The sequence below is a fragment of the Gymnogyps californianus genome, chromosome 1, assembly GCF_018139145.2.
Source record: "Gymnogyps californianus isolate 813 chromosome 1, ASM1813914v2, whole genome shotgun sequence".
Classification (NCBI taxonomy): domain Eukaryota; kingdom Metazoa; phylum Chordata; class Aves; order Accipitriformes; family Cathartidae; genus Gymnogyps; species Gymnogyps californianus.
The window spans coordinates 135582602-135598029 of NC_059471.1; the positions used below are offsets into that span (position 1 = coordinate 135582602).

Below are 15428 nucleotides of genomic sequence, written 5' to 3' on the forward strand. Positions count from 1 at the left end.
CCAAATACGGCTGAGTCCATTCATATAATATTCTTCGAAGTAGCATGTTCTTTCTGGATTTTTGTCTTAAAAATGCAAACATTAACATTTCAACCAACAGCTTCATACTGTATATTTGCAAACTGTTAATACAATTGTGCAAAAAAAAAAAAAAAAAGTTGCTCCAACTCCTTTGCCATCTAAATGCCTCTTCGTTACAGATGGAGCAGAAAAATAAATTCAAGTACACTGAATACACCTTTGTAATAAAACTCCAAGTCACACACCTTGATGTTTACCACTCGTGTCTTTTGCAATTTTCTTTCGTTGTCCATAGATAAGCATGCACGTGGTATTAAGATCCTTCTGTGACACTGAACAATACAAATCATCAGGCTTTTATCCGGAATGTCATGACAGGAATGTCATCTGAACCAGGTGTTGGTATTTCCAGCAACACCGCAACTAACCAAGTACACCAGATACTGGAAAATATTGACTATAAAAAGCTATATGCTTTGCTTTTGTGACTTCTTCTTTTTTTTTCTTTTCTTTTTTTTTTTTCTTTTTTTTGTTTTTTTTTTTGCTCGGCAAAATCATCATAAACCATTTCATTTAATCCCTTAGGAACAATTTTCAAAGTGCTTTTCGAATGAAATGGTTTACAAAAACGCTCACTGTGGATCAATAAAGTTAATGAAATGCTGAAAAAGTGTGCGGGGGCAGTGGGGGAAGATGGGTAGGTAGAAGAGGGGTCAAACCAAATCTCATCTTCTTTAACACAGTGAGGATATGTTAAAAAGGAAGATGGACAGAACATCACTTAAATGTCTTTACAGCCAAGCTAAGGAGCTGCCAAAAGTTAACATTGACGTGAAGCATTAGCACTGTAAAGGAATATAATGCTTTTCACAGATGATCCACCGCATCTTGCAATCCAAAGGTCGGAGGCGGTCTGATTAGCCAACTGGTCGGAATTAATTGGTGCATTTCCCCCATCTAACATGAACATTCGATAACTTTGGCTTGGCCCACAGTTGGGTAAACGGAATTGCCCTTATGCCAAAGATGCTGCTGTGTTTAGAATGAACCATTTCTGAAGGAAAAGTAGAAAAAGTCAAGAGGGGAGAAGGGAATTTGAAAAAAAAAAAAAAAGAAAAATAAACAAAAAAAACCCAAATAAAAAAAACCACCTGCTCTTCTGGCTGGCAAAATAAAGCATCTTCTTTCTTAGGTAGCAGCTACCACAGACAGCAAGAGTAAACAAAACTAACATACAGAGATCCAACAAACACTTCTGACTAATAACAGAGGTGACAGATCAGCAAATCTCTTCTGCATTCAAAATGGTTCAATTGCTTCAGGGATCTTTTCCCACTTTGCCCTAACCCCCTTATTCTATTGCTTTGCAATCTAGTCAAGCCATAAAATCGCACACACGATTCCTTTCTTAAATCTAAAAAAGGGGTGTATGCACTAGGTCATAATACACAGACAAGTATACTCTACTTTTTTCCCACAAATGCAGGCTTACATTTATCTAGCTACTTTGTATGCTTTTATAAGCATTTAATATCACTGATACATAATCAAATAGCAGTTACCAAATATATTGTGGGATTCCCTTCTGTAGAACATCACAGGCACCAAATGCTTTTTTTTTTCATTATTCAGTTTTTGTATTTTTTTTTTTTTTTTACCTAAAAGAGCTTTAAATACGTTCTATGTGGGAGCAGATTAAAAAAAAAAATTCACTCTAAAAATAATAACAAAAATAAAAGGGCTGGGGGAGCAAGCGTGACTTTCTGTGCCGATGTCCTCACAGGTTGATATCTCTCACATCTGTGGGAGTGCTGGCCTGGTCCAGTTCGTCCACCGTCTTAGAAGGATTGCTTTGCTGCTGCTGCTGCCGGACTTGCCTAAGGCTGTTTACTAGCACCGCCTCGATCTGTTCTTGACAAGCTTTAAGGCAGTCCTAGAGGACAGAAAGCAAATTGAGCTGTTAGTGGAGACGATAGCTTTTTTTCCTTACTGAGGTAGCACAAGTTGGAAGAGCATCAATCTGGTATTCCCGAAGAACATCTGCTGTGACAGAAAATGACCTTGAATTCTCACAGGTAATCACTGTGTACAAACTCTCTGGGTTAAACAATGCTAATGCCATATTTATTAGACTCTCCAAATCTTAATATTTCACCTGTTCTTGCTCATTTGTGTCGTCTTCTTGAGGAGGAACCCGAAGTGTTGCAAAAAATGAAGGGCGGGATATATGAATTTTTGTATTCTCCTATGCAGGGTTAAGTGACTTGGGTGGGTCTTCACTACAAAAAAGCTGCATTTTTCTCCTGAAATAACCAACAGGTGCTATACCAAAGTCACACAGACAGAGGCACTTCAGTTTTACCGTCAAGCAAATTGATGGTAAATCAAAGTGAAGGAGAAGTTTTGAGGTCCCTGAAAAAGCGCAGTGCTCTGTCGCTGAGCTTTTATCAGTCATGCATTTGGGTGCCCAAGGCAAAGGCAAAAGAAGGGTCTGTTTATCTGTGAAAATTCATGCAAGGGGAATGAACGATGCAGCCCCAAACACGCAGCCATGTTATCATTCTCTGAGCGCATTCCAGAGAAGAAAAGTGATTTCAGCAGCTGAGGAGGAGGAGGAGGAGGTGTAGGGTATGCTCCCACACCTTCACTCTGAGAGCAGGACTATTTTAACAGCCCCAGGAATAGTTATTGGCCATAATTCACAGAAGACATTAAAGCAAGGACAGCTACTAGAAAAAAATGTAAGTCAAAAATGCACAGCCAAGCCTCAGAGACCACTACATTACAAATTATACTACATAACACTTGGAGAAAGAGCAGGATACAGTACAGCAACACAAATCTGGGAGCCCTGTACATTAAGAGTCCCGCAATGAACATAAAGTATAAATAAATAAATGTGAAGGATTCCCCACACTTAAACCAGACACAGCGACAAAGACGACGACTATTAAAATATTATAGGATGTTCCACATTCTTGATAACGTGCTGGAAGACCAAATAATATCGATATTTAAAAAAAAAAAAAGTGTGAGAAAACATTGACAAACACTTGGTTATAGCAGAAACTGAAAAATAAAACCCAAGCCATGACTCTATAAACACAATGCCAGTTATATGCAGCGTGCTGGGACTGAGAGAGTATCAATACGACACTGTGTAGGTGGGCAGGTGGTGCTACGATAAATGGGTTTTTCTAAAAGCAGCCCTGTGGAGTCCTTCTACAATATGGGAAAAGGTACTGATACTGTAAACTCACTGAAGCCTCGGTCTGTGTAAGACCTGGGTCTCTCCCAAAGACTTCAGGCAGCAGAGAAATGCAGTTTTTGGTAGCAGGAGTTTTACAGCAGAGTATTTTAACCAGAGCCCTGGCACCACCTGGCAGGGGCGGTAAGACCTGGTATCACCATTCCCACTTTCAGGCAGGGGAGCTGAAGAACATAGCTGGGCACTGACCTCCACGGGGTCCCACGGACGCTTGTGTCAGCCCAGGAACCGGGTATGCGATGTGACTGCAACGCTGGGGAGCTGGGCTCTGACCAACAACGCCCACTTTCTCCAGGCAATACCAGGTTATTCAGGAGAGTTTGAAATATTCATGTATGGAGGTTTAATTTGTCATCCTAGCCAGACTGGGAAAACATGTCAAATGCAGAGTATCTGTTCCACTGACGACATTTATGTTCGTGATGCATGCAATTAGCTCCAGTGGGTCACGAACACCCATTTTTCTTGGCTACAAGCCAGCAGCTGCTAGCTGCAAAATCATGTCCTTTCCTTGTTGTGAAACTGCCCTGCTTAATATAATGAAGCATCACAACCTTTCTCTGAAGGTGCATCTGCCAAAGAGAGGCCGCGAGGGATGGCTTTTTCAAACTGACCCAGGAAAAAGGGGTTGGATGAGATGCTGGCTGTATTAGAGACAAAAATATTCACAGTGATGTGGATCACACCAGCTAAAGCCAGAGAGAGATGTCATCGAAATCTCCTGAGTATCTGGGGTGCCATCTGACTCAGGAGTTTGTTTCCTCAGCATGGTGAGTAACACCACGGTGAAACAGAGTACGGGGCATGGCGACATGAAAAACCTCTGCTGCAACATCGTGTGCGTGCAGTGGGCAGACCGAGCCTTCCCCGTGTTCACCTTTTATCCCGAGAGGTGGGGACTGTGCGACTGCCTCTGAAACAGGAGCCGTGGTCAAGTTAACTGGCTTGCAGCCGTACCATACCTACCCCAACGCAGCTCCACTGTAAGACACGCTTCTCACTCCTAGCAACTTTCCCAAGTCTCAGTCACTGGAGCTAAACTTTACCCCACTTTGCCCTCTGCCTCAAGCTGTTTTTTTATGGAAGGGGAGAAACCACAACAAAAAAAGTGCTGCTACGTCCAAGGAAAAGGTTAAGGTGATTTTACCAACATTAGCCAGCTCTTAACCAAAGTTTCCAATTGTTGTATTTTTTTGAGAAGATTAAGTATAATCAGAATTTGGCATGGCACATGGGGGGGGGGGTCAGATACCTTTTGATATCATCAAGAAATGCAGCCCAAGATTAGTGAAGATACATGGCTCAGAAAACTGCATATTGCATTCATTCAGAGCCCTTATGGTTGAGGAGGCCTGTGCTTTGGAAGAAGGCAACCGCCATCCCTGTTTGCACCTAAGCCCGGTCCCTGCAGGGGTGTACAGGAGTTCCCTGCCAGCCCAGGCACCCACGTTTCCCTCCTCTGGAGACCAGGTTATAGGAAAAATGGTACGTATGTGCCATACCACTGGCGCAGAGTCAGAATACAAATGAAGCATGATGCCAAAGGAAGCTGGGACACAGAGAGTTTATTTAAGATGGCCTGTGGAGCACTGAACACTGAATTCAGGTGACTGGCTGTAGGCTCCTCATCTCATGGAACACCACACTCTGTTCCTAAGCTCCAGCAGGCACCAGCGTAGCCCACAGTACAGCAAGGGAGTGCTGCGACCTGCTCTTGGTTGCACCAGTCCTTGCCCGTACACTGGAACGACTCCTGCATCAGATGTATTGCAGAGATCACCTCGAGCTCTTTGTAGCCATCTCTGGGTTGTGTCCTCATTTCCCTCACTCCTGTAATTCATCCCAACACTGTGAGCAGGAATGATGCTCTTCAGTATCAGGGGTATCTCATGGGCACCACCACTGCATTGCCACAGCCAGTTCATAATTACAATCATTTGCAACCAGTGAATAACCCTGGGGCTCAGAACCACGGAGCACCTGAAATATCAAGTCAGCTCAGTGGGATGCACGTATTATTGGTGTACTAAAGAAATGACCACTCAAGAGAAATGGCAGGATGGCTGTGTTGAGAACGCTGGTCTCAGTGTGCCTGCTCACTGCTTCCCCTGCCCTGAGACAGGACACCAGCTCGTCCCAGCACCCGGGCTGCAGCCCTGGCCAGAGCCACGTTGGGCTGCATCCCCGTCTCCATCCCCACACCAGCACCCACTGCCTTTCCCAGCACCCCACACTGCAAAACTCCTCATGTAGCAACTGTGCCAGCAGGAGGTTAATTAAAAAACCGCAGAGTTACCAAACACATGGTTCATGCATCGGCTTCATTACAGCCGGAGTTTGATGGAGGAGGGTCCACCTAAGCCCAGGCCTCCATGAGCTGCCTCGCAGGCAGAGTACTGGGCAGCAGCCCATCCCCGCCTCCGGTGCCACCGGCTGGGGGCTGCCGACTGCTGGACTCCCGCTCCTGGAGAGAAGGGAAGCTTTAGTATTTAACTTACTCAGAGCGGAGCAGGAAGCCTCAGAAGTGAGAGACCGAGGCAAATGCCTTTGAAGATGCAATAAAATGTAAGCACAGTGGATTTTCTGGTGATAAGATCCAGGACAGATAAGCAAAATTTAACCTTCCTCACCTCATGAGGCTCTTCCTTTCCTTTTAGCAAAAGGTAAGGAAAAGGGCTTCTCTGTCTGTCGCCACTTTCCTGCTGCTGCTGGCAAAGAAAATTTTTTTAAGGTAAGAATATGTACTTTTGTTTAACCAGGTAAATGTTTTTTTTTATAGCTGGGGCTTGCTCTTGTATTATTGGCGGCTTAGTCATTTCCTAATACTAGAATTGCTTGTTTAATGATGGGAGCTGGACAAATTCCTTGGCCCTTCTTCCGAAGTACCTACCTGGCAAAAGCTATCAGAAACTCAGATAAAGAAAATCCCCTGTTATTAGCTTGGGCGGGTTTTAGGTCCATTGTAAGCATTCACCTGTTTGTGAGAGGGCAATGGCAACAAGTCACTTCAAGGGTCAAGGCATTTTCAAATGGAATAAAGAGCAGGGGCACCAGTTTGGAGACTCTTGTAACAGACTACTCTCGTAACGCCTTTTTTTTTTTTTTGTATAAGAATCTCTTCTTTTAAAGCACATTGGTGCACAATTTCAAAATAGTACGTCCTTCTGAAAGTAAGCCAGATTTTTTACAAGCAGTTTCAGACTGGAGAGCTTAATGAGGCAATTTCCTTGCAGCCAGGCTTGGGGAAGGAAGGGTGGTGACACGCGGAACATAAGGCTTAAGCATTTGGAGCCAACTTTGTCTGTTTCTAAACACCCCTATATATGATCATTTACACTGTTATTATACAAACTTCTGAGGGTCAATACGACGCTTCATTTAATGTATGAAGAGGCTAAAATCTCTAGGTAGTCCTATAGAGAAATGGGTCATTTCTGATGTCTTCATTTTGTACATAAAACCAATCAAGGAGTCCAGACTGGAACTGGCACAGTTTGCATGGATTTTATTTCATATGGGGATCCACAGGCCACTGATGTATTTTTTCTATCATGTGTTAGGTCTGGTCTACACTTACATTTTGAACTTTGAAATAATTTACCACTGAACTGTTTAAAACAAAGAACACTATGGTAAAATGACTGGCATGTTGCATTCAGCATGAAATACTGTCCTAAAAAGTGTTGTTATTTGTGTACTAAAACTCAGTTTTCTTTTAGTCTGAGTAATACATTCTGTTTAATTAGTCTTGTCTATGAAGCATCCATCCAGGAGCTGAAATTGCCTGGCCAGCACAAACCAAAAATGGTGAAACCTTTATTTTGCAGGTTGTCAAGTTCTACAACCAAAATATAGCAAGGAAAAAAACCCCAAGGCCAGATTCAGGAGTGAACCCCAGTCATGCAGCAAAACGAGCTGGAACACACCAGCAGATGCAGCCCAGACTCTCCAGTACTGATGATGGCGATACAACAAACTCGTCCACCTGAGGCTGCAGCTGTGTAATTGTTAATCCTGGCTCTGCGCGCTACCCCATCAGCCAGCCATCCTGGTTTGCTGAAGATCACACACGGCCCACACCACCACTTCTGCCGAGGTACTCAGGTCACACGCTGGGTTTTTACTCACCGTGGTAGCTGCGGGACAACAGATGATACCTGGCACAGCACAACGTCCGAGTGCTGTGGACAGATTTGAGCAACGTGTTTTATGCCAGATGAGATGCCAACTAAACCTGTCAATGGCTTTTTTAATAAACTGGAATTGGCAGAAGACGTTTACACCTGGCCAATGCAACATGTCAGCAACGCGCTTGTACTCTTCTATGAAAAATCCTAAAACCACATTTGCTGTGCACTTAAACCACTGTCTCAGTCCGCAACTAGCTTTAAGACGTATGAAGTACACCAGCTGGATGGTAATCTCACGGGTGAACGGAAAAAAAAAAGAATTTATTATGAGTATCTTATCAGCCTAATTGTCACAGTGTGATACAGCAACTGGCTTATTTTATAGATGGGGCTACCACTTCTGCTTGCTTCACTGGAACTTTCTGTCAATCCAAAGTTAAGTGACACAATACAAAAAATACAAAAAACCTACCAGGACAAAGAGCCTGGCCTTCCCATGATGTAGTGTTTTTAACCCCTCCAACTTTCATGTGGCTTTGCTGCATGTGTACATATTTTACTAGTGGACTTTCATTTTGCAAGCTCTAGATAGCACTGACGAGACAAAATTAGCGCTTTATGAACATATCAAAGAAAAAATACAAATTGCACTATTTTCAGCAGATCTTCCTTGACAGAACACTATAATGCACTGAAGTAACGGCCCTAGATTTTGCAATACAGGGACTGGGCCATTCCTTCAGAATACTGTAGGGTTGCTTTTGTTGTTTTTATAAAAAAGTTTTTTAAGTGTGTTGTCACATGGATCAACTTCCCCATTCTTCTATATGGTCTAGTAGTTTTAATGATTAAAATAGTTCAGGTACTTTCCATTCCATAGTTTTATTTCTACTTCAGCATGTACAGAACTAAAAAGGCAATTAACTTTTGGGTTTGGTTTTTTTTTTTCTAAAACTTTTTCATCCCTGAGTGATTTTACTAGCACACTTGAAATGCATTTGAAGGAAAAGCAATGCTTCTCTGTGTCTGACGGAGTACTCCTCTCGTGGCTGTGATGGAAACGCTGGCAGTGGAAATGATTGGAAGGAGGAATCAGCAGTGCTACAGCAGGATCTACTTATTCAAGTCAATAATAATTGAAGATTTCAATTTCCATTCATGACAATCTTGAAAGAAAGCAAAAGCACTAGGAAAGATCCTGCAGAACATTGTACATAATTTATTTCCTTGAACTTTTCAATACCTCTATAATATATATGCCCTATACTGCCCCCCAGCTTCCAGTTTTAAACAGATGATTATAATGCATTGGCAAACTATTAGGGGAGGCATCCCACTCAGCTCAACCAACAGGCTCTCACTTGCCACTGGTAATTACTGGGATTTTCAGTCCTGACTGCTCCGAGCTCCAGGACTACCTCACTGTGACCCACGCAGCCTGTTGCCTCAGCTTTACTGAGTTAAACAGGTGCAAGACATCCTCTCCCTCTTGCCAGATCATGGCTGGGCTGAAAAATTAAAAAAAAGAAGAAAAAAAAAGGGGAGGGTATTGAAAAGACATTTTATAGCTGGTTTAGTAACTTGGCTTGGGTTTCTGCCATAGACTTTATCTAGCCATTTTCAAGTCTTTGTTGGCACTCCATCCAAACCAACGCTGATAGATGGTACCTTTCAGATGACAATGGTCTCTGCATCAGATCCTGCAGCAACTGAGTAGCAGTACACCACCTTCTCCACAAAGAAAAAGATCACTCCTCTCAAATGCTGACAGCGGAGGGCTATCACAAGAAGGTAAACTATGTCAGCCAGGCATCTTTTCTTTCCTTCTCCATTTTGAATCAATCCAGAGCTTCTGTGACCCTAAGGGGGCTGTGGCTGTGTATTTATTGCACCTACTGCCACGATGACTACCACTCTTAAAACAGACTTAAACTACCAGCTTCATTTCACAGCCAGGCAGGGCCGAGAAATGATAGCGCACCCCTGAATCCATACTGGTCACGTAACACCCAGGTCTTCCAGACCATGAGCTCCTTGTGCCACCACAACTTCGCCGCTCATCGACTCTGGCAGGCAGGGAGGCATGCTGTGCAGAAGTGATGAACTTAGCTCTGGTCTCTTCCACAGTGCCTCAGGACACAGGGCTTTTTGTATCGTGATTTTTAGATTCCCCTTTTGCATCTCAGTTTTGGTCTTGCCTGGGAGAAGAAATAAGAAAGCTTACCCCAGCAAGCCTCCTAATGTTTGTTTATCAAAAACTAAATTTAGGGAAACATCTGGGTACATGGAAACTGGTCTAAGCCTTGCAGCCACCCAGCTTTTGCCCATCCAAGATGGCACTCATTTGGGAATATCAGCGTCCAGAGAAAATGCGTTATGGCAGCATTTAAGGAAGAAACCAAAGACTGCAAAACTACTGTTTAACAAGGTTCTGTTTTAATTCTGTTAAATTTAAATATCGCTTAACCCTTGACAAGATCTTAGCCTTATGGTGAGGTGTTGTGCATCAGCAACCACAGAATAAATAAGGCCAGCACCAGCCAAAGCCTGAGCCAGTTAAACAGCTTTGATCAGACCAGTGAGAAATGACTGAAGAGAAGCAACATCCTATCTCAGAGCCCTACCTGGGATGTTTGGCCGTCCAGCTGCCAAGAGCTCAGCTTGGTAACCCCAGGGAAGTCAGCGGGGATCGGCACGCCTGCCATCGCTACCACAGCCCAACCTGCACCGAGCTCAGGCCAACGGCAAGGCAGAGTCATGAAATCCTTTGCAATGCCAAGGCTGAAGACAATCCCGCTCAGTGACTGAGTGGGACATCTCTCAAGGGCTTTCAAAAGCCAAACTGCAACCCTACTCTCCTTTACAACCAGTAGCAGAAGAGTAACAGTAGGGCTGTTGTTACATATAACATATGCAAACGATGCAAAATACTGAGCTATAACTCTACCAGATAATTCTTGATGCTTCTGCATTTCCTGACCAGATTTAGGAGCCGGGATCCAAACCCTGGGTGCTTTGCTGAGTGCTCAAAGTCCCAAAGCTGGGAACACTGCAAAAGCCTTCTGGCATTTTTGTGTTAAAGGGTGGTTGGTTTTCCACATATACATGAATTACTTCACAAATAACTGTTAACGCCCCCGATCTCTTCCTCCTTCTTAAAACTAACTGCAAAAGGGAAACCAGAAAAGGACTTTTTTTAGGTGCGGGACCTGGTATGATAAATGGAAAGGATTCTGGAGATATCTGAAGTGACAATACTGTTCACCGGTCATGTACGCATTGCTTGGATAATCTACGAAAGCAGCAATCAGACATGCATTACAGAGTTGGGATTTACATAAATTCCAGTGTGGAACGTGTCATCTGTGCTCCTAAATACAAAAGACGGCTGGATTCCTCCACTGGTTCACGTTTAAGCCCCAATTCAAACCTCTCCAAAGCACATGCTTCATTGTTGACACAAACAGGGATTCCTTCCCAAAGTGGGGCCTTCGTGTGCCGAGCACTGGCCTTTAGCTCGCCGATGTTCTCCAAAACAAGAGCCTGAAAAGCTGCTGTGGGAATATCATGCCCATTTACTACATTTACTGTATCTCAGTGATCTCACATCTAATGGACGCAGTTTGAAAACAGAAATATTTTCCCTCCTAAATGTGTCTGGTTTTGCTACTGTAACAAAGAGCATCAATTACAGATAAGTGTCTATGTCTCTGTTTTTCCATCTGCAAGTACAGAAAATAGTAATTTGCTGTTCCAAAGGGCATTTCATGCAGACTAATGAGGACATCTCACTTAAAAAAAAAAATCTCATCTATGCCAGAATTTCTCCACTTACTATTGCTACATTATTGTAATAATGCAATATATAAGATGACTAACATTAAGCATCTGAAAGATGGCACATTTTTCTCTGCAATTTTTTGGTCTTTTCAGCACTTTCAACAGTGTACTTTCTAGATTCAGTTCCACTGTTTGCTTCAACAGTCAGTTTGTTGGTTTCCTGTTGCTCGTGTGGGTATTTCTCATAGCAACAGGAGAGAACAATGTTTTCAGAACTGGAAAAAGTGAGAGTAAAGCCAAAACACTGGCAGGGTGATCCAGGGGCAGATGCCATGCCTGAAATTATACTCCCTGCTTAATGTGACTTGGGATTTCAAACTGATAATCTCTGTCTAACAGGTATACTTTGCAACTGTGAAAAGCTGCGAATTTACCCTGCTGTAATAAATGCCGCGAGCGTTTGTTGAAAAACGGGATTTTAAAAATGCTGTGACAACCCACCTGCGTTACACAAAGCTGTATGAGCCGAGCAAGGATTCCCTGCTGCAGGTCAGGGGCAAGTCTCCTGACCAGACTATCTATCACCGGCCCATGAGCTCCTCCGGCGGCGATGCTCGGGCCGCGGAGCCGGTTCCTCGGGGGGCCTGGCTTCCTCGGCGCGCCGGCCGAGGCTGTATTTATGAATGGATCTGACGGAACTCCGCCATGAGCCCGCGGTGTAACTGCATCACCCCATTGTTGCTACACACGCACAGCACTCACTGGGGAACAAAAAGCTGAATGAAGCGGAGCAGCTGCCAACTCAGGCAAAGACGACTTAGGAAACTATCTCATTCTTCCTTTCTTTCGGAGGCTATTTTGTCTGTTGTTTCCTTGCATACAAAATGCGGTCTGCAACAAATAAGGCAGGATAAGATACAGCGAGTCCTGTTACTTGGTTCCAAAACCACAGGCCCTAAACACTACAAAGGAGGGAATAAATGGTGTATGTGCTGTAGGGACAATGTTGAAATGCTATCCATTCAAGATAGATTTCCATGATTTTATACTGCAGCTCAAGAGAAACTGAATTCTTGAGCGTGGTGGTTCTGAACGTCGTTTCCGTGCAGAAATTTGCAGGGATCTTTATGAAGGGACTTTTCAGACCTTGGGTGGGGGGGGAAATCCCAGCACTGACATATGTAGCACATTTAAGTGGAGATACTTTAAATGCCGTTTATTATGGAACCAGTCTTCAAAACAGCCTGACTCCACATTTTCAAGGGCTCACAGCCAGCTGTTTCGACAAGACTTTAAGGTTCCTTTTTTCTCTCTACCTCAGGCCTTTAAATACGCATTGGATTTTCAAATCCACTCAATACACACCAGTTCCCATCTGGGAACAGACTTTTGAAAAGGACTTGTGCCCACATACAAGCCTACATGTTGGCTCTGCCTGAAAACCTTTCCCCTGCTGCTGATGCTGGGGAGGACAACTCCTTTTGACATCCGGATACAACCTTGAGCGCTGGGCTCTAGGAAGAAGATGCTCCTTATGTGCACATACAACCCTCACTATCACACAGAGTGAACCTGGCCAGCCCTTCTAGTGGCTATGGTGCTACAGAGTTTATTACACAAACAGCTACTAACCAGCTTAATTTGGGATCTAACCTTGCCAGCTTTTGTCAATGATGTAAGCCTGAACACATTTTTAATATGAGATAATCGTTTCTACGTTTCAGTGCACTCAGCCTCACAGAAAGAGGTCGGAAGGGATCTCTGGAGGTCACCTTATGAAACCTTCTGCTCAAAGCAGGGTTATCTTTAAAACATAGTTGTGTGTCTAATTCTCGCTGACTTTAGCCTACAAAATTCTGGTCCAAGGTGCTTTATAACAGGTAAAGACCTCATCTACCTACCCCTGCAGTAGTTTCTTCAGCTCCTCAGAAACCTTAATGTATTTCTCCTCCACGAGGAGATCTCGGTACCAGAGAATGGAAGGGCTCAGGACAGACTCAAGTGAGATGCAAGCAGTAACCAGGCCAGGGCATGCATGCCCAGCACATGACTTATGAGAACACTCCCAGGCATGGCCAGAGAGGCAGTTTCCAGACCCATGGCTAGAGAGTGGACACACTGAACCGATGGCTGCTCTTCCAGGAGGTGAGGAGATAGATTTGCCTAAGACAGGTCTGTGACAAAGCAGAATATTGATTGCAAGGTCTTAAAATGTGCCCTACCCTTCCTCACATCCCGTAATTGTACGCAGCGGGGATGCTCGTATCCTCCTCTGAAGCATCTGGCTCCACCAGGGACAGGATACGGCGTGCACTGGAGCGCTGGTCTGGGATGCTATGGAAATTCCTGACTTCCCAAGTTGTTTATTTTTCCATTGCAATGACCCACCAAGAGATGCACAGGGAGCTCGGCGGCTTCCTGTGAGTAGGTCTGTTAACTCTTTGCCCACCAGCCTCTCCTCTTCTCTCCAAGCAACAGCAAAGGAAATGTTCCCACCCTCTGGCAGCAAAACAGATCAGAACAAGCAATTCCCGCCCTGCAGAGCCGTGTGAAGCTGTGTGGGACTAGCTCTTAATGACTTTTTGGGACAATAATGATCAGAAAAGGCAATCCAGATACACCATACAGAGCTACTTTCACTACCCATAAGGCTGCTGAGCTTCTCAGCGTCTCCAAGAGTAGCTCCCTGGTGTTTATTTTGGTAGGTGGAAGGAGTAATGAAACCAAGGTTTGCATGGCCTCGTTGTCACTGTCTCTTCAGACTGTGATTCAACCTTCACCAAATGGCCCAGGGCAGCTATTTATCAGAAATAACTGTTATCCCTACAATGACACTGGCAGGATGCCTTGTACTACCTCGTCTAAAGTCTGGAGCGCTGCTTTGGATTCATACAAGGATAGCTGACACCAATGTGTTTTTGAAAGAAACACTCATGTGTTGGTTGTTTGCTTACCCAACAGCTGGGTTCTAAATTAAATGCTGTTTATTAATAACATATTTTTGGTCTAATTCTTAATGAAACATCCATTAAAAACATTGTAGCACTAAATGTCAAACTCCAGTCTCAGTTACACCAGTGTAAATCTAAAATAACTCCATTGATTTCAGCCTCCTGGTTTATGCTGCTATTTCCTAGCAAACAGATAGCACCCTCAAATTATCATTATAAAACAGTAAAAGTTCAGAAAAGCTCATTGCAGTTAAGTTGCATCAGGATTTGATTATCATTCTCTATTTTCACATGCTTGCAACTTTGAAGCTGAAATTTTTCATGCTTCACCTCAGACAGTGACATTTTTTGGAAAGCCAATGAGAAAGTCCCATCATCTGTTTCCATGCTGAGCAATCACACACACCAAGAGAAAAAGAAGCAGAAGCCCCCAGGACCCTCCAGTCGGGAAGGACTCTCCCCCAGCTCTCTGCTGTTTCCTGTGGGCTACCAGGAGGCAGAGGCGGGGCAAGAAGTTCTTCCTCTGCAGAACTGTAATTTCTGTGAGTTACCTCACTTTTCCACCGCGTGATGCTCCTGAAGCCTAGGAGCTCTCATTTCTTCCTCTTCCCTAACCTCCCCTTTGAAAACAAAATCATTCACACAGTGATGATTAATTAATTGTGTCACTGCAGGAACAGCTCTCAGGCACCAGAAATTAGGAAGTGAGAGAACTGAAGCTGTTCATTCAACTTTAATTAAGTCCCAGCATAAAATATATTACAATAGTCTTTACTCTTCATTAACACAGCCTTGGGCTAACTCTTACACAACCTAGCCAGTACATTTTTCCAACAACACATTTTACAGATGAGGCTGATATTACTACCTATTGCTAAGACTGCCCCATACTTCTCTGAGACCCTGTTTTCAGTTGCTTCTCTCTCTCTCAAGCTTTAACATGTGGGATGAAAGTTTCCAGTCCTGCGCCCTTTTGCATTTTTCCAATGCAAAAGCCACAGAGAAAGTTTCTACCAAAATACTTCTTCCATTTCCAAATAGCTGGCTAATGAAAAATACACTATTTTGCCCAAGTTAAAAATTCTGGCCACCTTTGGTTGGGCTGAGACTTCAAGGCTTGCAGGAGACAGACTCTGAGTTAAGGCCACCTCTGCCACAACAATGGCCACCTCTGCCACATCTTGAAAAAATGACAGCACCTCTAACTTCTGCAAAGACTTGAATTTTTTAGTGATTAAATTGCCCAGAAGCTCCTTTTGTCCTGAGTGTGCTCTGACT

At 43.8% G+C, this 15428-nt stretch overlaps 1 protein-coding gene across 2 annotated transcripts in view; it reads right to left on the bottom strand.

Moving 5' to 3' along the window:
* Positions 1 to 166: 166 nt before the first annotated feature.
* The window catches only part of CCND2 (cyclin D2), a 37080-nt gene continuing 21818 nt past the window's right edge, over positions 167 to 15428 (bottom strand). For both annotated transcript variants that reach the window (XM_050896683.1, XM_050896676.1), the window contains exon 6: positions 167 to 1954. In XM_050896683.1, coding sequence (XP_050752640.1) covers positions 1799 to 1954 — 156 coding nt within the window. In that variant the 3' untranslated portion in view covers positions 167 to 1798. The remainder of the gene's footprint in view (positions 1955 to 15428) is intronic.